The sequence below is a fragment of the Phascolarctos cinereus genome, unplaced genomic scaffold, assembly GCF_003287225.1.
Source record: "Phascolarctos cinereus isolate Bilbo 61053 unplaced genomic scaffold, phaCin_HiC Scaffold_1;HRSCAF=81, whole genome shotgun sequence".
Classification (NCBI taxonomy): Eukaryota; Metazoa; Chordata; class Mammalia; order Diprotodontia; family Phascolarctidae; genus Phascolarctos; species Phascolarctos cinereus.
In genome coordinates, this window is record NW_027555514.1 from 64,423,677 (window position 1) to 64,449,170 (window position 25,494).

At 40.4% G+C, this 25,494-nt stretch overlaps 1 protein-coding gene across 1 annotated transcript in view; it reads left to right on the plus strand.

Moving 5' to 3' along the window:
* APBB1IP (amyloid beta precursor protein binding family B member 1 interacting protein) overlaps nt 1-25,494 on the plus strand; it is a 134,753-nt gene that overhangs the window by 82,562 nt on the left and 26,697 nt on the right. The window contains exons 7-10 of the mRNA XM_078151956.1: nt 940-1,061; nt 18,290-18,376; nt 19,106-19,249; nt 23,732-23,842. Coding sequence (XP_078008082.1) covers nt 940-1,061; nt 18,290-18,376; nt 19,106-19,249; nt 23,732-23,842 — 464 coding nt within the window. The remainder of the gene's footprint in view (nt 1-939; nt 1,062-18,289; nt 18,377-19,105; nt 19,250-23,731; nt 23,843-25,494) is intronic.

Here is a 25,494-nt window from a genome sequence, read left to right on the forward strand (position 1 = left end):
TTTAATTATGGTTGGAGACATGTATAACCCAATATTGAGGATTCCTAATAGTTGTATCTAAGGGGAGGTATGAGGATGGAGGAGATATGAGCTACATTTGCTGTTCTCCTAATATCTCAGATTTTCATCTTAAATCGTTATCCTAATTCTCTTTCCTTTCTTGACGTTGGCCTCTTCCTAATGTCAAGTATGCTCAGGTTAAGAAGTGCCACAGTCCAAAGTGCGTGATGACTAAACATTCTTACAACCATACAAATCACCAGTTCTGCCTAGCATGGAGAATATTACAAACTTAAAATGAAATGCAGACCAAAAAGTCTTCCCCTCAATGAAATTTAATTATAACCTGGGAGTTGGAAGAGGTTTCAGAGATGATCCAATCCAAACCCTTCTTTAATCAGGAATCTTGTCCTCAACATCATTCCTAAGTGGTAATCTAGCTTTAAGTAAATACTCCGTTGATGGGAGACTCACTTCCTCAAGACAGCCGATGCCTTTTCAAGATCATTCTGATTTGTAGGAAGTTTTTTCTCATGTTCAGTTAAAATCATCCTTCCCATAACTGCCACCTATTACTTCCAGCTCAGCCTTCTCAGGCCAAGGAAGAAAAAAAAGTCTAATTATTCCTTCATGTGATGTTCCTATGGGTAGCAATTCCTATGGAATTAGGGTCAGAAAACTTGAGTCTGAATGCTGGACTGCTATGTCTTGCCCTGGATTACTCATTTAAGCTCATCTAACCTAGATTTCCTCATTAAGCAAGAGGTTAGATAGATTACCTATGAGATCTCTTTCAATTTTAACAGCCCATGTGCCTACATCACATAAAAAATTATAAATAAAACATGAAGCCTATACTAAGTTCTCAGTAACTTGTCTCTGTATTATGTGAGAGCCTCTAGGTATTGGGCCTAAAAACTGCTCTTTTTATTTCATCAGAGAGGATTTTTGAAGACCATGAAAATGTCGTTGAAATCTTATCAAACTGGACAAGGGATACTGAAAATAAGCTATTATTTTTGGAGAAAGATGAAAAATATGCTGTATTTAAAAACCCTCAGGTAAGGAAAATCCCTTGTTAAGGGATATAAAATATGTTTTTCAAAATTATGTACATGTTTAAATTTCATAACTATGTTTTGTAAGTACTTAGAAGCAGTGCTTTGAAAAGAATCCATAAACACAACCCCTGGCCATGTCCACATTTTGACAATCCTTCAGAAGACATAGAAGGTGGAGATTCCTCTCTGTTTTGGCCATTTAACCTTTGAATATATCTATTGTGTTTTCCTTCTCTCTTATTTTTGCTTTTCTTTGAATCCATTAATCTCATCCTTATGCATTTTTGAGCCCACTGAGTTCTTCACAGTGATCTTTGAAAGGTTGTGGTGAACAAGAGAGGTGCCATAGGAATGGAGAAAGGCAAATGTTCCAGTTTTCCAAAAAGGAAAGAAGGTATGGTCTATAAGCTATAGGTCAAGACACTTGACTTCCATTCTTGGCCAAATGCTAGAATTCATTGAAGGGATGGTTCGTGAACACTTTGAAAGGGAAGCAGTTTTTACAGAAAAACGGAGTATCTTCACCAATCTAGGTCATGTTGTACTAAATCATTTCTTTTTTGGCAAAGTAACTAGATCAAGGGGATGCTATAGGTATAGTAAGATTTCATTGAAAATACCTGATAAAATCCCTTATCCTATCTTTGAGGACAAAATGGAGAAATATGAGCTATTAGAATGGCTTTAAACTTGATCGAATGACTGAGAGTAATCATTAATAGGTCAGTGTCAGTCTGGGGTGAGTTCTCTCATAAAGTATTCCAAGAATGGGTCCTTGGTCCCATGCTGTTGAATGAAGCTGTAGAATGTATGCTTGTCAGATCTATAGGGGACACAAAATTGGGAGTCAGGATTCAGAAGGGTCTCATCAGACCTGAACAATGGTTCAAATTTAGAAAGATGAAATGTATTCTCTTACTGCAGTGGATTTTATCTTAATGATCTGAGTAATCCCTCTAGTGAGATGCAACTCATCCGTGTCTGCTTGTCCTGAGTGGGTCTTGTGCATGTCTTCCTGTAATTCCTCCATGTGATGTCCATTCAGTATGCAGGGGAGCCTTCTATTAGATCTCACGATGTGTGTGTGCTAGTAAAATCCTTTGGCTGTAAATTGGTTATCCCTCACCATGTAACCAACCTAACATTTTCCCCCCAATCATACATCTCTAGTGACATATTTAGTTCTACTTCTCCGCAGTTCTTTGTTGGTAGTACATTTTGGCCTATTCACGCCCACTATCCATTACCCTTTGAGTCATCTTCAACTTTAGTCCTTCAGAAACTGAATATGAATGAGTAGTATTTTTAAAAATATGGAGTTTTATTTTGAGGAGAATCTTGGAGGCTTTAGAATCACTGCATAATTTCCCAAAGGCAAAACAGTCCACTGTCCTGTTCAGTGTGCACTGACATATGCAATTGATGTCCAAGATAAATGTAGATTGACCTTATTGATGCATATCATAGTCTGGACATTAAGTATTCTGCATCCATTTGGGTTCGTTGTGTGGACAGTTAGGCAAAATTTGATTAAGTGATAATGGATCTCATTTAGGGGAGGTTCTGTGATGTCCTGGGCCTTGATGCCATCAGGAAAATGTCATCCCTGACAGAACATCTGGAAAAGATGAACTTTAATTCAGATACATGTAAAGTTCTACATTTGGGTTTTTTAAATTAGTTTCACTAATATCAGATGGGACTGTGTGTCTAGACAACAGTTGAGTTTTTGTGAACTGCAAGCTTGTTAGGCATCAATTGCATATATAGAATTGGCGGAACCGAAAAGCTCATGCTATATCCTAGGCTGAGTTAAGAGAGATGCCACATGTTAAAAACAAGGGAGCTAATATTTCTGCTACACTGCCTTGGTAAGAATACATCCAGAGAATTGTGTTTTGTTGTGGGAACTAAATTTTTAACTGGAACTAAATTGTGGGAACTCAGTTAGGACTGGAACACATCCGAAGAGGTACCCAGAGTGGTAAGTAGAATAGAAAATACTCCATATTAGGATTCAGTAAAGAAACTGAGGATGTTGCCATAAGAGAACAGACTTTTGGGAGGGAAGAGGGAAGGGAAGTATGGTAACGATATTCAGGTATCTGAAGGGCTGTCATTGGGAAAAGGAATTAAAGAAGACACCACTAAGAACAGTGGGTAAAAGTTGGAGTAGGCGGATTCTATTTAATTATAAGGAAAACCTTCCTAATGTTTAGAGATAACAGAGGCTAGAAGGACTGGAAGGTAGCAGGTTCCCTTTCACCAGCAGATGTTTCATGACCACTTGTTGGGAAGGTAGTAAGAAGGGGTTCTTGGGCAGCTATAGGTTGAACTAGGTGGTATAGGGTTCTGTGATCCATTCTGCACTGGTGCTCATTAAGTACTTAATTAAGTATAAAGTAGAACTTTACATTTATTAGATTAAAGTTCATCTAGAGCTTTTCCAGTGCTGCTTTCTAGGGATGACATTGTGCTGATGGCATCAAGGCCCAGAACATTATAGACCCTCCTAAATGAGATCCATAATCACTTAATCAACTTTTGCCTAAAATTGTCCCATGTAAACAGGAAACCCAAATGGATGAAGAATGCCTATTGTCCAGGATAGACTATAATATACATTTATAAGGTCAACTTGTAAAGCCAGTAGATCAGTACATAGAATAGGAATATGGTTACTTATATATTTAATATATTTTTAAATTTTTATTTGGCATATAATTAATAATTATAATTTTTATGTATTTAATAAATTATTCCTATTATGTTCTTTCCTTGGTGATCACATTGGGTGTTTATGGTTGCTGAGATAACTGTTAAGCCAAGCCTGGAAATTGTTTAAACATAGTTGGGGTTTTTTTTTATTTTGTGCTTGTGATTTAGTGTTTCAAAAAAGTTGTACATTAGATATAATTGTCCTTAATATTTGAAGGCGATGCTACCGATAAGTCTTGTGTAAATGTATCTGAAAAGAATAATCCTTTCCATGTTGCAGCCACAAAAAAAATTGGAATTAATTGAGAATTACAAGTATTTTTTCCACGTAGTCTTTTCTGTATTGAGTGGCATTTGGCCATATAATATCATTCAGAATATCATAGTTATCATTCTACATTTGTGGCACATGTTAAATAATAAAAGTCTACAAACTTCCAGCTGTGGCATGGGGAGTTGCATCATGGATACCTTTTTTGGTAGTGATAAGTTCTTTAAAATGAAACCGGGTTTGTTTCTTTCTAGTCTTTACCTACATTTCAAACTAAACAGTACACCGATACTGCTTACCGCGTTCCGAAGGCAACCCGTCACCATGTGTGCTGACTCTTTTTAGTGGCTTTAGTTTTTTCAGTTTCACTTTTCTCAAGTCTTGGCGAAGTGACACGTTGCTCTTCAGTGCCTGGCTTCTCCATGGGTTTGTGTATCACTCTTATTGGTTTGTTGTGCAAACTTCCTACTTTCCGGACGTTACCTTAATAGGCCTTTCACTCCATGGTGCTTCAGTGATGACTCAGAGAATGATCAAAGGTCACTAGTCAGTGACTAAGTCAGAAACAACCCACTTCTAGGTAAGTGTACATGCCAATAAGGGATCCATGAGAGTAGCACTATAACTTCTGAATAGCTAACTCACTTCATAACAACTTTGTGCTGAGTCTACAAAGACTTGGTGGGGGTGTAACAGGTGAACTCTCATCTGATTCTAAATTCACACACACACACACAAAAAAAAAACAAAGCACCTGGAGAATGATAATTATTTCCTGTGGGAGTTTGGGAAGCATGTGAAACCTGGAAATGCTTTTGTTATATTTGAGCTAACTTTTTCCTCCCCTGTTGGACAGTTCATGACAAGCTTCAAAATCCAAATGCAGACTTTTCTGTAAAGCATTCTGTACTTCGTTAAGGGTGTTAATTTTTTTTAATTGACGCCATTTACATAAAATGATGACCCCCAGAAATGACTCTAGCACAAGACTGTGACGCCATTTCCATTCCGTGATCGAGATCACATCTGTGACCTCGGAGACTTAATCTCCTTTACAACTGCTCCACGTCACATTGCTGGCCCAGAAAGTGTTTGAAGGGTTAGCTAGAAACTAACTGTTCTTGAAGAAGAACCAGAAATGGTGAAGGGGAAGGACTCAGGGTTGTGAACATTTTATCTGATGGAATTTCTATAAAAGGTGTCAGAATGTCATGTGCCTTTCTATTGTTGGTAATAGCTGTACCAGCCTTTCAGAGAAATAGAAATATGTGCAAGGGCAAGATGACAAGGGCAGGGCCTCTTGTCAAAAGGTCATCCTTTTTTTTATACATTAGAAGATCTGCCAGTAAAGGTGCTCATTTTACCTCTAGAAGATATCTCCATCTTGTACATCTGACCCCACCTTTCATTGGCATCACCCTAGGCACTCATTAAAAAGTGGTCATGTAATGGCCAGAGCACTGGACCTGGGGTGGGGAAGACTTGGTTTTGAATCCTTTCTCAGACTCTTTTTAGTTATGTCACCATCTTTCGACCTTGATTATAACATGACTATAGCTTCCCTTCAACATCTTTGCTTATCTTTGCTTACCCTAGCCCATTCCTACTGCTCTCCTGTATTTCCTCACTAATTTTGCCCATTCCTTCTTCCCATCCTCCAACTTCCTACACTTCTTTCCATTCACCCCTTAACTCTAGAGCAGTGATTGTCAAACTCGAATAGAAATAGATCCCTGGAGGCTACGTATTAACTTGGAAAACTACAAATTAACATTATCTTTGTTGTATTGTGTTTTTATTTATTTTGTTAAATATTTCCCAGTTACATTTTATTTTGCGTAGGACTTCTGGGGAGTTTGGTGACCGGCGAATTTGACCCCTCTCCTCTAGAGGTACAGTGAAGAGCATCTCCATGCACACTAAAAAGTGGATAACAATATTGGGGTGCCATCACTTGCTTCTTTGTCCTTAATGGGGCCTGACAGTTATAAAATGGAACTTCCTAAAGACAACAGGCCCACAGTAGTGCTGATTTCAGATCTCTGTGGCTGGCCCCCACGCCCAGCCTTATCACCACAGACCCCTTTGTACCAAAGAATGCTCAAAATTAAAGAGTTGCTTTTGGACAAAGATAAAGCAGACTTCTGGGCACTTCTTCTCCTGTGCCCCCCCTTCCTCCTGCGGGTGTCTAGCATGAAACAAACGGTGTAATTCAAATAGCTCCAATTATGGTATATTGATTTAAATAGTCTAGAGGAAAAGCAGGGGCTTTAATGTTTATTCTGACTTTACTAGAGCACCCAGCTCAGTGCCTCATCTTTCAGAGGTGAAGAGTGAAGAAGACCCAGTCAATAATTAACAAGTATCAGGGACTTTAGAAACTTAAAAATAAACTTAGCCAATGAGGAGGTAGCGTGATTGAGGTACATTGGGAGTCCCACAAGCACAGCGTAGCAAAGGCATAGGAAATAGAAAGGGATGGGTCCTACATAGCAAGGGGAAACCCAAAGAAGTTTGACTTTATCAGTCTCAGATTTGGGGGGCTGGAGTTCTTGGTTAGAATATGACTCCAGAAGGGTGCTACTTATTTGAATACACAAAGGATGATTGGTAGTGTGACGTTGTCTATTAAGAAGAAAATAACCTCATGTGAGAAATCCAGAAACCAGAAGGGATTTCCCTCACTTGATTCTTTCTTGCATGAAGATGGATTTTAAGGCCCCACCTTCTATTTTCCTGCTCCTTCCAAAAACCTTTTCAGCATTCAGTCTTTTTTTTTAATCACCATTTGTCATAGCCTTTCTAGAGATCAAAATTATATTAAGTAAATGATTTTAGAAATGCAGGTTTGAGAAAATGAAGCCATTCCTTATGTTTTTCTGACAATTTCCACATGTAGATTTTTCCTTCTGTGATGAATAGGTGGATTCCCTGCCCATCTCTGATACATTCCCCATCTGACCCATTTCCAGTATTCCAGGGGAATTTTTATTTTTCCTTGACTTGTGATTTCTTTGATATAGGGAACTCCTCCCTTTACTGATACCAATTGGTAATGGTCCTGGAGCTCTGTAACACTGGAGCCACAGAGCAGCTGTGACATAAACTCTGTGAATCAAAGTAAGACTTGAGCCCAACTTTCTAGACTTTTGGGGGGCCACTCTATCCACTGTACCATGTTGCCTCTCCTTGGGTACTTATAAGGGGAAAAAAATAGCTTGATTCTGTTCACTCATCCTAAGATGACCTCATCCCTTGGATTCTTCCATAGGCTAAGGGACTCCCCCAGTGGCAAATGGAGAAGCTCCAAGAGAGAAGTATAATTGTAGACAATGATACAAGTTCAAGATAAAAGATTGAAAGCTCTCAGAGTCTCAGGGCTAAGAGCCTCTTTCTCGTTGATATCAGAAGTGGACAACCGATTTTATATGGTTTCTCCTTGTGACTCTTTTGGTCAGTAAGCTGAAGCACCTCATATCACTTATCTAATTTTTTTGTTTAGATAAAGTCAGACCATCCAGACTTTGTAATTTTCAAGAAAATTACAAGTCACCATGGGAAGGAATAATGGGATTCTTATTCAGGAGGGAGTGACAGGGGAGGGCAGGAATGGAAATACAAATTATCTAAATTAACATTGTTGGCAGTCAGCTCTTAGTGTGTCTCATAGTTCATTGTGTTCAAATCCAGAAGAATTATCTCAACTGTCAGGTAAATTTAAATCTCCACCACACACACACACACACACACACACACACACACACACACACACACACAATCCCTTTGGGGAAATAAATACCCAGGCTGCAAATATTTATTTAAGAAAACTCACCAGCAAACAAGACAAATTTTAGCCAACAAATTTCTTTTTTCTCCCTCCACTCTCCTTACAAGATATCCTCAGCAGAGCATACCTTTTATCTTTCAGGGTAGATAACTGCCCCCATTGAGTGCCCTTTGGGTGATGTGCCCTGATCAGTGTTTAGAGATCATGCTTGTCACTGAGAGTCAAACCCGCTATAATATAATAGAGATGAGCAATTTCATTTTTCCTTTTGTTTGAAAAACAAGTTCAGGACCCAGACCTGGGGAGAATAATAAATGTTTATGCAGTTACATTAATTTTTGAGCCTTGGTGGTAATCAGTGGCAAACAGAACCTATAGGAAGTGAATAGAGACACAGGAGGCATAGGTATAAAATCGGATCATCATTAAGGACCATCTAGTGCCCCTCACAACAGTACCATGGAGTGGGGACTTTGGGTATTATTGCCCCTGTTTTATGGATCAGGAAGAGGCTGACAGCCTCAAGTGACTTGCCCCTATTGTCCATAGTCATACAATTAATAACTCCCTAAGGTAGGATTTAAGCCCAGGTCTCCTGATGCCAGCCTGGCATTATAACTCTAAGCTATGACCAAGGTAGCTTGCTTACTCTTCACATTACGTGGTATTCCATCTCCCACCTTTGCCTTAGCTGTAACCCATACACAGAACTCTCTCCTTCCCTGCCTGTGCCTCTTGGAACGCTTGCCTGCCTTCAAGGTTCAGTTCAGATATCACTTTCTTCTCTGGTACCCCCAGGTATCTGTTTTATCCCTTCCCCCTCGTCATTGTGTTGTGTGTGTAAGAGAATGTGTGTGTATGTGTATGCATCAAGTAAGTATTTACTTCTCTGTGAATATATATTATGTCTCCTATGGAATAAGTTCCTTGAGAGCAGAGACTTGTCTCACTTTTGATTTCTCCCCCCCCACCAGTGCCTAACATAGTGCCTGACGCATAGTAGGTGCTTCAGAAATGTTTGCTCATGGATTGGTTCTCTTCATAATAGGAAGGATGTGGAGGCAAACGTTCTTAGAGTGTCAGGGTGGAATTAAAGTGGTGACCATAGCATCTAATTTGAGAAGTGGAACTAGTGTCAGAAGGAGAGAAGCTGGGGGCCTCAGCAGGACGAATTAGGATTCTAGAATTAGAAACTTTAGGCCGGGTGGCTGGCGTTGGGGGAGTGGGAGGGTGTGAAATGTGACAAGAGGATGTTGTGGTCTGCTAGGGGAAGTCAAGTGAGAAAACTCGCTGAGAAATGTCAGGCTGCAGATGAGGTCCAGTGTGTGGTCTTGCCTAGAGGTGACAGATTCAGAATGACTCTCTCTAGGCTGATGGCCACAAGGGGAGAGTGGGAATGTCAGATTCTGCCCCAGAGAAACTGTGACATTCTCTAGTTGAGAATAATAAATACAGTGGAATTCCCTTATAACACGGCTGGAATTAAAGGGATTCACTTACATGGAAGGTCAAATCATCTCCCACATATATTAAAAATCCTGTATAATATAAGGAGCCTATCAGATAATTTGTTAATTCTGCACCCCAAAATAGCAGCCTAATTATAAAAATTCAGCTGCATTGAATTTTAAGAGGAAAATCCCAAAATACGGTTACTGATAGTGATTAGGACTGGGATCTATGGAAAAAGAGAGGCAAGAATTATAATAGCTAACATTTATATAATACTTGAAGGGTTTCTAGAGGGCTTCATGTGTGTTATCTCAATTGAACCAGACAACTGTTCTGTGAGGTAGGGTCTAGTATTATCACCATCTTACAGACAAGGAACTGAGGCCCAGAGAAGTATTTATCAGTAACTTACCTAAACTCACACAGGTCTTAAATGGCAGAGCTGGGATTTGAACAAATCCCAGGTCCTGAATCCAGCACTTTTTTTTTAAATTGTCATCCGTTAATTCATTTGGGTCTAGCCTATAAAATGCCAAGAATTTTGTGAAGTGTTTTACTCATGATTTTGTATGTTTATTTGATCACTTGTTTTGTCTGATGGTTATTAAATTTGTATTGAAAAAAATTAAAGATAGATAGGGAAAGGATGGAGTAGGCCTTGGGGGGTTAGTAGATGACTCCGCTTGGACCCATGCAGACTCCATCCACGTGACCATAGGTGCTCTCTTATCCTCCGGGTCTTTCTTCACAGTCCTGTACTTTACATATATTATAGATGGTAGATTTCTGTGGGCGTATTTGGGGGTCTGTCTACCATGTATAACATATTTCTATGGCCAAGGGACCATAGATTTAGGGCTGGAAGGGAACTTAGAGAGCATCTAATCCAGCCTTCTGATTTTACAGATCAGGAAACTGAGTCCTGAGGAGTTGAAGTGATTTGGTCAAGGTCACACTCATAGTGAGGGAGCAGTGTTGGAATTTTAACCTAGGTCCCCTGACTCCAGACAGCGTGTGCTTATTTCTCAAATGTGGGTGGAATTTTCCCACTGACTGTGCCATCTTTGCCTTTCAGCCCAGTTCCTGATTCTTTCTTAGCCTGGGGAAATGCAGAGCGGAGTCTACAGCGATGGGACTGGTAGTGGGGTGGAGAAAGGGGAAGGAGGACAGCAGACTAATTTCCCATGGCTGCTCCTTCCTTCCCCTTCCCCTGCTGTCCTCCCCACAGCCCTTCTCATTCACTTATTTCCTCCCCTTCACTCCTTGCCCTATCCCCTGTCTTGCTTCTCCCTCCAGAGCAGGGCTTCTTAACCTGAGTTCCGTGGACCCTCGGGGGTTCATGCATAAGTTCCTGGATAGGGAATTTTATTTTTTGCATTTTTATTTTCATTAATCTCTGAGTGGAACAGCATTGCCTTGAATGATTTAAAAATGTTACTGTGAGCAAGGGTCCATAAGCTTCCCCAGTGACTGCCAGAGGGCTCCATGACCAACAAAAGTTTGAGAAACCCTTTCTCCAGACTCTTAGCTCCTGCATGAAATGTCTGTGATGACGAACACTGAGGAAATTTTCTTGGAAAGGTAGACAGATTGTACTTTAGTTTTTGGGTACCCAAAAGTCATTCATTATCACCTAAACTGGGCTTTTTAGTCTGGGTGGGATCAAAGTTCATTCATTCACCATCATTTGCCTAGGTGATGTAGATGAAGGTGTGCTGGACTCAGAATTGGAAAGATTCCAAGCTGGGAAAGAGCTGGGTTTGAATTCAGTGTCAGACATTTACTGTGTGACCCTTGACCCCTCCCAACCCCAGTTTCCTCACCTGTAAAATAGTGATGAGAATAGGACCTACCTTATGGAGTTGCTGGGCAGCTAGGTGGCGCCAGACGTGGAGTCAGAAAGACCTGAGTTCAAATCCAGCCTCAGATATTTATTAGCTGTATGACCCTGGGCAAGTCACTTAACCCTGTTTGCCTCAGTTTCCTCATCTGTAAAATGAGCTGAAAAAGGAAATGGCAAACCACTCCAGTATCTCCGCCAAGAAAACCCCAGATGGGGTCCCACAAAGAGTCAGACACGTCCGGCAACAATACACATGGAGTTGTTGTGAGGCTGAAAATGGATTGCCTGTGTAAAGTGCTTTGCAAACTTTGCAGTGTTCTAAAAACGCCACCTGTTAATGTTTATTAAACACCTGCTGTGAGCAGAGCTCTGTGCTAAGTACCTGGGGAGAGAAAAAGTTAGTCACTGACTCCATGGGTCTTGTGGAAATAGGACACAGACACTGATCATCATATTATGCAGTATGAAATGACAACTGCATAAGAGAGTAGCAAAAAAATGCTTTGTAATGTCCAAGGGAGAAGGTTTTGTCCAGCCAGGGGAATCAGGGCAGGCCCCAGGCAGGAGCTTTAAAAAGACAACAAGTGGAGGAGTTGGAGCAGAATGTTCTAAACACAGAAATAGGAAAAAAAAAGAGAGAGAGAGAAGCATGCTATCTTTTCATCTTAGTACCTAAAATTGTGGCCAACTGCAAAATCCTTAGAAAACCTCAAAAGGGCTGTACTTCTGCTTCAGGGACAGGAAGAGAGAAGCTGTAAAATAGTTGTTTTGCGCCTGGCTTGGGGAGAGAAACCTCTCTTGGAAGAAGCAGGTGGAGACAGTGGGAAAGAAGCTAACAAGCACTTTGAAGTATCAGACTTGCTCCTCTCCATGTCATAGGAGCACGGGCCTGCCCCAGGCCTGGCGCAAGAGGGGAGGTGGTGAGGAACATGTTCTTGGCATCCCCTGCCGGAATTTGAGTATCTTTCCCCATACAAACCCAGTTAACCAGGGTGGTTCGGTTCTGTAATACAATACTATGCATCAGGTATTTTACGGATTAAATAGACTTTTGTGGGCTGCTCTGGGAGCGTTATCTGTTGTTTATATGGAGAGATGGCATCCAGGTTCCAAACAGCTGACTTGAAAATGATTAGCAGACAGCTCCTTCTTAAAGTGGGATCTCCTGGACTTGGAATCAGCACGAGAGGCCAAGGGACGGACTCCACCTTCGCCCAGCTTTCCTAGAAAGTGGGAAGCAGCAGGAAAGTCCTTTTGAGAGGACAGCAGAAGAAAGTAATGGGAGGGATCTCACCACCACCACCCTTTTAAAAGAAGGGATTGGGAAGCAAAAGGAGAGCCCTACTATAAGTGGAAGACACGCTTAGAAGACATATCTTAGATCTTAGAACAAGATAGATACAGCTGAGTGAGGCGGTACTGTGTAGTACACTTAGGCACTCCTGATAAAGAACAACTTTGTTAAGAAAAAAAAATACTCATTTGCTAGCCTGGTTGTCATTAAGAAAACTTCTCTGTAGCCTTGGTTGTAGGCACAGGGTGGTCTGTTTTCCCTAAATAGATGCCAGATGCTCAAATGTAAGTCAGCTGTGGTCTGATGAGCTTTATGCTGCCAGTATGGTCATGACGCCGACGTGTTAGGTGCAAAGAGCAGAGTTGCCTGGGAGCCGAGGAAGATTAAGGACTAAGTTAACTTCTGTGGGCACCAGAGTAGTCAAGAATCAAGATTAGCTGGGACAAGGGAGGATTTGGTCTCCTAAGAAATGGCAAGTTCAATGAGAATGAGGCGCTTCGCTGCCGTTTTCCTTATGTGCAGCCCAAATAGCCTGGCTAGTGTGAGATAGCATGCCTGTAGCCAGACTCTTCACGCAGAGGAAGTACACAATCAGAATCACAGAATCCGAGAGTGGGGAGGGATCCTGGCAGCTACCTAGTGCAACATGAACACAAAAGTCATCCCGCTATAACACACCTGACAAGCAGCCTGCGGCATCAGCTGCAAGATCTCCACAGAGGAGGAACCCACCGCTTCTCATAACCAGTTTTTCCTGACCTCAAGCCTAAATGTGACTTGTACGACCTCCTACCCATTGCTGCTGCTTTGGCCCCATAGTCCACGTAATCCCTCTTCTAGGTGGCGTTTCTTCAAACACTTAAAGGCAGCCATCACGTCCCCTCCTGAGTCTTCCAGCCAATCTCATCATGGAGTCAGAACCTTCACAATTCTAATCAGCCTCCTCTGGACGCTCTCCAGTTTGCCAATGCCATTCTTCAATCCACAGCGCCCAGAACTGAGCCCAGTACCCCAGATGAGGTCTGATGAAGGCACAGTACTACAGGACTATTAACCTCCCTATTCCTTTACCCCTCTTAATGCAGCCCCAAATCTCACTCACTGTTTTAGCTGCCACCTCACACTAGTTACTCACACTGAGTCTGCAGTTTACTGTAAAACCCCCAGATCTTTTTCAGAACGATTACTGTCAAACCATGGCCCTCCCCTGCATCTTATACTTAGGAAGCTCATATTTTATGCTCAAGTACAAAGCCTTTATCTCTATTGATTAGATTTCACCCAGTGCTCCAGCTTGTAAAGATTCTTTTGGATCCTGACTCTGTCATCCAGAATGTTAGCCATCCTTTCCAGCTTGAGGTCATCTGCAAATTAGATAAGTATACCACCTATGTCTTTATCTAAGGCACTGATAAAAAATGTGAAATGATACACAAGGCCCAATCCCCGGTGGACTCCACTGAAGAATTCTGGCCATGTTGACACTGAATCATTATAACTACTCTTTGAGTCAGGCCATCCAACTGGTTATAAATCCACAGGATTGTATTTTCATCTAACCTATATCTCTCTGTCTTCTCCACAGGAGTATTATGAGCTACTTTTATCAAAGCTTTGCCAAAATCTAGGTAAACTCTTTCCATAGGATCCCCTCATCTGCTAGTTTAGTAAACTTGTGCCAAAAACAAAAAAAAAAGGAAAATAATGATGTTTGCCATGGCCTATTCTTCTTGAAGCCAGGCTGATGCTTCCTCAATTCCCCAACCATCTCTGTAATGAGCCATTCTAGAATTTCCCAAGAATTGAAGCCAAAAAACTGTCTTCTTTCCTTTTTTGAAAATCAGGACCACATTTGCCCTTCTCCAGTCTTGTGGTACCTCTCTTTTTTTTCATGATCTCTTAAATGTCAGTGATGGAGGCTCACCATTCACATCTCCTAGTTCTTTTAAGACCAGAATATGTAGTTCATTTGGACCAAGGGTTTTGAATTCATCTAGGGCAGCTAGGTGTTCTCCTGCTATCAGACTGGTTGTTTGGGGTAGTCATTTTTCTGCCGTTTGCTGTGTAAATTAGGTCATTCTCCTTTGCCAAGAAAACAGAAACAAAACAAGAGGAGAAGCTCTGCTTTCTCTCTGTCGTCAGGTATCCCATCCACTCCAAGCACAGGTCCTATGCCTTCTTTGATCCTCCTTTTCCTCCCAATTTAGCTAAAAGCACCAACCCTTTATGTTATCTTCAGCCTCCTTTGCCACATTTTGAGCTTTAGCATTCCTCTCACTGTTTTTACAGGGACTATACCGTGTCTTTTATCCGTCTTGTGTTACCTGACCTCAATTCCATTTTCTAGAAATTTATTTTTTAAATCTAAGTCAGCTAGTGAGTTCCCTGTGCATTCACATCAGTCTCTTCAATCCATTTCCATTTTTCTTCCTTGTTACAGTTGTTTCCCTTCTGTATCTTCGAATGTCATTGTTGAATTTCTCTTATCCCTCCTGGATTGACTTCCCCTGAGCCATCTTGGTCTATGGGATCCTCCTGCCTAGAATTCCCTCACTCCCTTTTTCTCCCTAGCTCAATCCTACTCATTCTTCAAGATCCAGCTAAGGTCCCAACTCCTCCATAAAGTAATCTGTGATCACCTCCGTCACCTAGCTATTTCTCCTTCTCTTGAGTTCTGATAGCATTTATTCTCTAGAGATTCCACACAGTTGGCCCTTATCCACTGACTGCCCCTTATGTGTGTGTCTAGGCCTTTTCTCACCACAACCAGGAGATAAACTGTATGTGGGTTATGTCGTCTTCTATGTAAGAGACGCTAGTTGATTAGTCTTCTTGGCATAGTCTTTGGTCTAAGAAGGTACTGTCTTAAAGAATTAAACATTCTTCTGTTTCCTACTCCTCCTACATCACACAGGGCAAGTAGTTTCCCTGGCAGAGTTTTATGTGCTGCACAGAATCACAATTCTGGAGCTGGAAGGAACTTTAGAGGTTCCACTAGTCCAACCTCGTTTTATAGATGAGACTGAGGAGTAGAGAGGGCATAAGTGCCTTGCCCAGGTAGCTGTGTAACTAACTTAAGTGCCTTGCCCAAGTAGTTTAGTAACTAACTTAAATGTCTTGCCCACATAATAACCAGAATTTGAACCAGATCTTCTGACTCTAAATTCAATGTTCTTTCCATTATTCCACATCTTCTTTCCTTTTTATTCCCTAGAGACCTTGCATTCCCAGCAGCTATTGTGAAAATGGTATGTAAAGAGTGAACAAGATGGCATCACTTCCCACTTAGAGACTTCCTTGTGACCAGACTTCCAGATTTGTCCGTAGTACCCATCTCTGCCAGATACAGAAGCACCTGGTTCACCTCCTTACTCCAAAGGACCCTGACTAGATTGTGCTCAATAAAGGATGTTTTGTTTCTCAGGGAGTAGAAGTTCAGTTGTCTTTGGATGGCTCTCTTGGGGATCGCTAGGTTTGGCTTCCACTTCCTCATCACAAGTGACATCCCTAGGTGACAGCCTGAGAAACTGTGACTTAGAAGATACAGACACTGAAAGTTAAGCTGTGGGGAAAAGATAGGACAGAGGAGCCAAGGTTAAAACATAGAGATGCTTGGTCCTTTAGAAAATTTTTAGATGTGTAAGACAATTTAACCACATGTGCAGAAGAGCAACAGAAAAATTGGTCATTTCATCGGCACCCTTCTGACTCCATTCACAGTTTCGTTTAACAAACTTAACAGTTTTCCAAGAGCTTTGTGTTTCTGTATGTGTTTTGTATACTCAGTAGGACTTGATTCTGTTCACTTAATGACAGTTTGACTTTTTTCAAAAACAATTTTTTTTTAGAATTCTAAGCCCATATTGGAAAAACAACATGGCAAAAGGAATATCCATTCAGACAAATTGGTAGGGTTTTGTTTTTGTAGTAATTTTTTTCTGTTCTATTAGAATAGTTTGGCATTGATACTTTAGGGGGGGAAATGGACTCTGGAATATTTAAGTGGCAAGGGAAAGTTTTTTTAAAAATTGTGAATGCCTGTAAGAACAAGGAAAATTCTTCCACATCCAAAGGTGGAGAATGAACAAAGAAATTTTCATTTATAGGAAGACTCAGACATACAGATATCCTCTGTTTTATTTCACCAAATACATTTTTACCTCCTCTCCTTATGCAAAGTTTGCCAAGGTTTCTTATAGTTTATATTTTGTTACCTCCATTTTGTTCTCCAGTCTTCTCTATAGACTAGGTCAATAAACAATTGTAAAGCAGACTAAAGAGGTCCTTTAATCGACACATTATATTCTTAAAGCAGTAGGTCCCTTATTAAATTTTATTCATGTCTTCTGAATAAAAACGCCAGTACTCCAGACATGAAATCTTCAAGTCAGCTGTTATGATAATGACAAAATCAAGATTTAAAGGATAATCCTTTGACAGCTCTTTATATCCAATTTTACTTATTTTGTCAAGCAAGTAAGAATTTGCACTTAATTCATCTACTCAGTGTACATATTCTGTTTATTGTTAGCCATTTTATGCACCTATTAACATTAGACTGATAAAGGCTAGCATGGACCTCATTCACACATAACACAAAGGAGGTCTCTCTCCTGATCCAGGCCCACATCATAGACTGTTTTTTGGACATTTTGAACTAAATGACCTGGAAGCCTTCAGACTCAATATGTCCAAAACCAAACTCATTATTTTTCTACCCAAATTCTTCCTACTTCCTAATTTCTGTATTTCTTCTCCAGATCCTTCTGGTCTCTGAAGTTTCACAGCCCGAGTCATCCTCATCCCTTCTCTTGTCCTTGTCTCTCACAACAAATTTTTGCTACATCTTGTTTATTCTGTCTTTCCCCAATGCTCTGGGCCTGGGTAGGGAACCTGCAACCTCGAGGCCACATGTGACCTTCTAGGTCCTTAGGTGTAGCCTTTTGATTGAATCCAAGTTTTACAGAACAAATCCTTCTATTAAGGGGATTTGTTCTGTGAAGTTTGGATTCAGTCAGAGGGCCACACTTGAGGCCCCAGGTTTCCCACCCCTCCTCTGGGCCCTTTTCTGATATTCTTAAATTCTAATTTCCTCCATACACCTTACAGTCAAATACATTGTCCTTCTGGCATTTCCTTTGTAGTCGCTGTACTTTTCCCCTGGCTATTCCTCATGCCTAGAATGCTCTTTCTCCTACCCTCTAACTCTGATCCCTGCCTTTCTTTGAGACTTAGCTATAGTACCACCTACTCCAGGAAGCCTTTCCTAGTCCTGCTGGCTACTAGAGCCATCCCCTCTAAGGGTCCTCCCCCTCCTCTGCAAATGACTTTGTATATATCTTGTACTTTGCTGTAAAAAGTAAGCTTTTGTTTTGTTTTCAGCATTGCATTTCCAGCCCCTAGCCCTGTGCCTAGGACATAGTAGGCATTTAACAAAAGCTCGTTTGACTAAACTCAATTAAATTCAATTCAACTATCTTTCCAACTGGATTATAAACTAGTTGGAGTACTGCTGTCTTCTGTATTCCACATAGGGGCTAACACAAAAAAGTCACTCAGTAACTCAGAAACATCAACTCTCCGTATTGAAAAACTAGATAGAAGCTATCTGTCTAGTTCAGTCTCACGTGATGTATTAATCCCTTCGATAACATCCTCAGCAACTGACTGATCTTGTCCATCTAGTCTCTGGTTGAGTGATACTGCCTAATTGTTTTTCTAGTTTTTTCATGGATCTAAATCTGATTTTCCTGGAAACGTCGAATGCTGCTTGAGGTTAGGGACTAAATAACTTCACTTCCGTCTAATCCCCATACTTACTATAGGAGCTTGCTAATTTGACCCTTTTTTGCATTTTATCCAGAATTTCTACTTGGCTAATAAAGGGAAAAAAGAAGGCAAGGAAACGAATGAGAAAATGAATGCAAAGAATAAGGAATTTTTACTAGAGGTAAGCTTACCTGGGAAGTGTTGAGAAAGGGCAGGGACACTGGTGGTCTTTGCCATCCTTTCTTTGTCTTGTGATGGAGATCAACAGGCTGTGGACCTGGAGTTAGGACCTGGGTTCGGATCCCAAATCTGGTGATCACTAGTTGTGGTGACCTTGGGAAAGTCACTTAACCTGTCATTGTTTTCCTCATATGTGAAATGAAGGGAGGGTTGAACTTGATGGCCTCAAAGGTCCCTCCTAACCCTGCGTTACTATTGAAAGGAAAAGACAGGAGAGGCTTTACCTCCATTGTGCTTTCATTTTAGGGTAACTCAGATGGAATTAAGTAATTTTATAACCAGTTTTGAGGTTTGGAGAGACACACCTGGAAGAATGAGAAGTGTTAACATGCTTAACAGACCATCATATGGTAATGCAATGATCACACACACACACACACACACACACACACACAAAAAACAGTCCATCTGCCTTCCCCATTATAGACTTTAATTTAAAAAAAAAAAGCTGAGTAAATTTCTAATTTCTGCTTTTCACTTGGTCTCAGTTTCTGCATTAGCTAGCGGCACACTTTCTTCTTAAATAGCAGATGCCAAGCGATGCAAACATGTCCATTGTCAGATAGAAGTAGCTTGATTTAAAGAACGATTTGTTAGAGTTTGTTTAAATGTGAACACAAATGTCTGTTTACGTTTTGTATATTTTGTGTAACCGGACTCTCAATTGCAGGAAAGTTTCTGCGGGACATCTGTCATTGTGCCTGAAATTGAAGGAGCTCTTTATTTGAAAGAAGATGGAAAGAAATCCTGGAAAAGACGCTATTTTCTTTTACGGGCTTCTGGAATTTATTATGTCCCCAAAGGGAAGACTAAGGTCAGGAAGCCAAAGGAAACACTTTAGCAATAAAGCATTTCATGAAGGTGAAAGAAAAGAAATCTTCAGGTGACATTTGAAGGGCAAATGTCTGTTATACATGAGAAGTCTGATATCACTACAACACTTGTACAAATACTGTGTTCAGACGGAGCTGATGAAACTACTTTTTGTCTGTCTTGTAGTAGTTTGGCCTTGCAAATAAAAGCATTATGTTCAGTTTTAAATCCATATTTTAAAAGAAATGCAGGAGGCATTTTCCCTGAAGATTATTTGATTACTTTTACCACAGTTTTTAATCTCTTCCCTTCTAACCACTTCTTTTATCTAGAATCAATAGGAAATGGACAGCTCTAGATAAAAGTCTGCCTGAAGGCTTAATCCCTTATGAAATAATAGTTAATAATTACAGCACAGGCAGCTAGATGGTGCAGTGGATGCAGTGCTGATCCTGGAATGTCAAGAAGATCTAAGTTCAAATGTGGCCTCAGATATGCTAGCTGGGTGACCCTGGGCAAGTCACTTTATCTCTGCCTCAGTTTCCTCATCAGTAAAATGGAGATAATCATAGTACCTACCTTCCAGGGTTATTGTGAGGAGCAGATGAGGTAATAAGTGTAAAGTGCTGAGCAGCAAAGTGCCTGGCACACAGTAGGTGCTATATGAATGTTAGGTAGCATTGATGATAATGATGATGATGATGTCAAGAGCTCCTTTCTTCACTGGGCCAGAAAAAAGGCGGGGTACCTTCTGGTCACTTCACACACACCCTTCACCCTCCGCAGATCACCAAAGGGCAGGAATAGGGTCCCCACTCATGTAGGTTCCAATCACAAATATTTATTAAATGTATCTGTGAGTAAGTCATTCTAAGTCTTAGTTATAGGCCAGTTCACTGTTCATCCTTTCATCTTCTCCCTTTTCGGGAACCTCAGGTGTTTGCTTGCCTGCTCTTTCCTCTGCCACTAAGTAGTCTTCATCTGAGGTTTCTCCTCTCTGTATCAATCAACAAGAATTTATTAAGCACTTAGCATGTGCCAGGCCCTGTGCTAAGCACTCTGGAATATAAAGGTCAAACCGAGGCAGTCTCTGGCCTCTGGGAGCTTCAAGGACTCAAGTCCATATTCTTTTTCTGTCCCTGCCCTAAGTAAATACATAGTTATTTAATGAATTTTTCTGTAGGCTTTTTACGGCCAGTCACTAGAGAAAAATGGGGCAAAAATAACAAACTAGATACAAAATTAAAAGGGTAGTAATATTTCCCCCCTGGTTTTCATCCAAATAATAGGACCAAAACCAGATCTAAGATCTATTTTACTGCCTTATTTTTTTTCTTCTTCTGAGCCATTTCTGTCCCCACTGCTCTGTCTCACTTTATATTTCCAGAGAGGGTCTGATACTCATGAATTTCCATTTGTTTTAGGTTCGTGCATCAGTCTTCTCTTCCTCTCATGCAAACCCAGGAATAATCACAATAATAATTGCCCACATTTCTGTAGCACTTTATATAGTTCCTTTCCTCACTGCCCTGTAAAGCAGATATTATTCCTACTTCACTAGTAAGGAAATTATGACAGAGAGGTTAAGTGACTTGGCTTCCTAGTTGAGTCTTCTGCCTTCTCAGCCCACTACCCTCTGCTGCCTGGTTGGACAAAAGGTGCTGATGACAATCATGTGAATCCCCAAAGTCTCAAGGTAGATTCATTTTCACCTCAGAGGAAACTCCAGCCTGACTGTATAGATCTAATATTACGCTGGTTTACACAGAAGAGTTATTCTAGGTCATTCCCCAAGCAAACTCCCTTATCGAACATGGATGAGGTACCTTAAATTAATCCTATGCTTCTTAAGGTGTTTAACAGTTTTAGTTGACCTGGAGTTTACAAAAATTTTGAATAGATGCTCTATCTTTGTTTTCATATCATACGAGCTGAAGCATTGGAAGAATTCCTTAGCTGTTTTCTGGTTGAACATCCCTATCACTGTAAAAATCTTTTCCACACTATCCCTAACCCATCATTTGACCTACTTCCACCATCACCCAACTCTCACATGAGGTGAATGAGGCTTTTGGAAAACTCAAACATAATGCTTTTTTTAGCATTGAAATCGCATTAAGGTAAAACTTCCATGGACAGTTTTTAGGGAGAGCATGGTCCACAGTGGATAGAAGCTGGGCTTGCAGTCAGGATGACATAGGTGGGAATCTCATCTCTGACATTCACAAGCCATGTGACAAAGTCATCTACCAAGTCATGGATGGGTTGGTATAAGGGGCATTCTTGGTGATTCTCACATTTGGAATACTCTAAGGGATGAAAATCTCAGGTTCTTTGCATGTTCCTCCATCAAGCTTAAACTATCTGCTTTACCTAGAAGGGTGTAGTTTGGATTTAGGTAAAGAAATAACACTTTGCATATAGCTAAAATGGGGCTGGTATGCTGAGGGGAATCTTAAGATTTTGATTCCAAATATATGTGTAGCCTATATCAGATTGCACACTGCGGTGGGGAGGGAGGGGAAGAAAGATTTAAAACTCAAAAGCTTATAGAAGTGATTGTTGATAAATCAAAATAAATTTTTAAAAAAGATCTCAAAAAATTAATGCTTATTGATTGGTTAATTGGGAAAAAAAGATTTTGATTCTAAGAATTGTGAAGTGAAACATTTACCAAGGGTTTAGATAACTGTGGGCCCAGTACCGTACCCACTGTCATGGTATGGTAATGCATTGGCAAACATACGTACCTACCTACCCTTAGTTATTTATCTAATAAAGGAAAAAAGAAAATCTGTCATTCAAAATGTAGGGACCTAGACTTGTGGTTTCACTGCTGTAGGAGCCCCCCAGGAGAGGAAATACCTTGTCCCTGTACAAGTCATCTGCAACTTAAAATCTTAGAGAGGTGCCCAAGGGCATGATGAGATTAAGTGAATGTACAAGAGAATCACAGAGGCAGAAGAACTTGGGACTTGATGGCTACAAAGCCAGCTCTCTGTCCACTCTGCCATATTGCCTGTCACTTGAAAACACTCTAAATTTTATTATAAATGTATAACGTTGTTATAGGTGTTGAGATGCAAGGGAATACTTTCCAAGAATAACATCTTCATTTAAAAATATTGCTTAATGAACAAATCATCATGTTCAGTGCTTAATGAACAAGCAATGTCTGTGTCTGTATATAATTTCAGAAGTTTTATTTGATTTAGCACAATACTTGGCACATAATAAGAGCTCAGGAAATGCTTTTTTAATCATTCATTCCTTTATCCACATTAGCAAGGCAGTGTTAGCATAGATCACCACAGCTTTTAGCATAGTGCATGGCATATAGTAGGCACTTAATAAATGCTTATTGTCTGACATTTAGAAGGAGCCCCTTTATATAGAACTGGCAAGTATAATGTTATTTGTTAAAAAAAATTGGACCTTGTAATCGCATGCCAAAATCAAATACAAGCTTCTTTTGGATTATCAATCCTTTTATCCATCTCTGCAGATAACTCATTGAAAGCTGATATTTTAAGGCTCCATTTGTGTTGAATTACTGCATTCAGAATAAGATATTTTAGAAAGAACTATTAGCTGGTATGAAAAATTGGGAAAAATGTTTCCATAAAAAAAAAAAGACATATGACAGAAAAAAGGGAGGAGGGAGACCAAACAGCATAATCACATGTGTTAATTCTAACTAGTATTGTATTTGTAAACTATATTTAGCATCAAAGAAAACCAGAACGGAGAAATAGAGCCAATTTGTAATTAAGGTGTGATGGAATATGCAGATTCTACACCGCACTCACTCTTCACAAAGAAGGTTGTTCGGTGAGGCAGACATTTTGTTTCCATGGCAACATCTCAAGCCCAATAAATAGCAAGAGGGAACCTGCAGTATTAGAAGAAAAAAAGGGACAAGAAAAAAAAATCTTTGCTTTGGAAGCGCCTGAAATTTCTCCTAATTTACTGAGAAGTACATTTAGTGCCCTTTATTGTCTATTTCTTAGTGGAAGCTTTCTTTAGGAGGAAAAGAAACAAGATGCTATTTCTAGCCACGGAATCCATCCCTTTGTCAGAATGGGAAAGATCTTTGTAATGTGCTCACTGAAGGGAAATGCCCTTCTTTCCTCGGTGGTCACCTTGTCTTGATTGCATCGGTAGGCATAAGCCAAGATTAGTTAGCAGGGGCTCTCAAAGTCAGTCAGTGGTACAAGGTATTGGAAGAGCAACCAGTGCACTTTATTTTTCTCTTTCCTCTAAAAAAAAGCTTCAATTTTCAGGATACCCTGCATAGCAGAACATCAGATAAAACAAACCAAATTCAGCGTGCTTTTTTTTCTTTGCTTAAATATGACGCACTAGTTGTTAGAAATGGATATCAAAAATTCTCCTAAGAGCCTTGGAAATGGGAGGGCTTTTTATTGTCCTGGAATTTTAGTTGAATTTTCTGTAACATTGTATTATTTCCCTTCACTTGCAGACATCACGGGATTTGGCTTGCTTCATTCAGTTTGAAAATGTAAATATTTACTACGGAACACAGTACAGAATGAAATATAAAGCTCCAACTGACCACTGCTTTGTACTAAAGGTATGTGCAAGGATATCTTTTTTTTTTCATGTGATGTTTATGAGGATTGTGACTCTGGGCATCTCTTCTAAGCAGTAAACATTAAATGACATACTTGACCACAGCACTTTAAAAGTAACAACTTGTGTTCCACTCTATGTGTATTTATGCGTGCATAAATGTATTTTAGTATTCCTTTAGCCCAGACCTATGCTTTCATCCATGTAATGAACCCTCTCCAATGATGCAGAATCATCTATAATTTATTGGTGTTTCATGGAGTATGGAAAGGTTTAGTGGTCTGCCCATTGTTATACAGCCAGTATGTGTCAGAGGCAAGAGTTTAGCCTAAGGTCTCCTGACTCTGCTCTCCAGCTCTTAGCAAGTGCCTGGAGCATAACTTACTGCTTCTTCCTTTATAACCGTGTCTTTAGAGGGAGATTTATTTAGGAAAAAAACAAGATGCTGGTCACAGAATCCATCCCTTCATCAGAATGGAAAGAGCTTTGGAACATATGTACTGAAAGGAAATGTCCTTCCTTCCTGGGGGTCAGTCCTTGCTTTGACTGCCTCAGTAGGAATGAGCCAAGATCAATCAGCTATGGCTCTCTAAGTCTTTTGTGGCTGTTTGCAATCTAGAGTATTGAGTACAGTCTCTATATGCCAAAAGGATATCTCAGCCTAAAACTTCAATATGACTCTCAGCTGTAGGTTCTCATACAATGTCTGACAAAGGTTCTGAAATTTGAACTTGGACATGCATTTTGTGGATAATGTAGTAAAGATAACACCCAAGAAATCAGTTCTTTATGTACTGACTTTTCTTGTGTTCAGAGTGGAGGAAGTTTTTAGGAAACCAGAATCTGTCCTCACAGGCAAACTTACACGGACTAAATTAAGGAGAAAAATTTCTACATTGAGACCATGCCTTGGAGGGCTGAACAGAAATATCTCTCATCTAGCAGGTTTAGCATCTGATTCCTGTAAATGGTTTCGAGCGACCTGATTTCTCTGTTGCTCAGTTAGTCTGGCAACACCGTCTCTCCATGCCTACGTTGAGCTTTTTCCCATCCTCAGACACTTCAGACACGTCAGAAAGCATTTCTTGAGCCTCTAATGACACCCAGTAAAATACTAGGCCTGTTACAGTGTGTTCCACTTCTGGGGATCAGACTAGTAAGCAGATACACAAATGTCAGGCCGTTAAGCTTTTTGAAGTTGATTGGGGCCTGTTGTTAATGAAACGAAGGTCACAGGTTGCCTTTTCGTATAAGCCGGCTAATGCTAAAGCAAAAACTGTTGTCATGACCTACAGGCTACAGCCCCAGCAGCCCTAGGCGGCCCCTGGAGACATGCATACCTTTGGGTGGGGGGTTCAACAGAGTTTGTCACCGCTGCTGGGAAAACAGCTCAAAGCCTGCACTCTGCTGTGTATCCTGCTTCCTGCCAGAATGTAAATTCCAGGATGGGGTGTCTTAATATTGTATCCTCCCCATGACCTAGCATAGCGCTCTGCACCGAGTAGGTGCTTAATGTACGTTAGATGGATTAATGCATAACACATGAAAGAAGTCTACACAAACAATGTTCTAGTACATTTGCTGTCACATATTCTTGGCCAAAGATGACATAATACATTGTCAGAGGGCATGATGAATGAGCTTACTATTTTT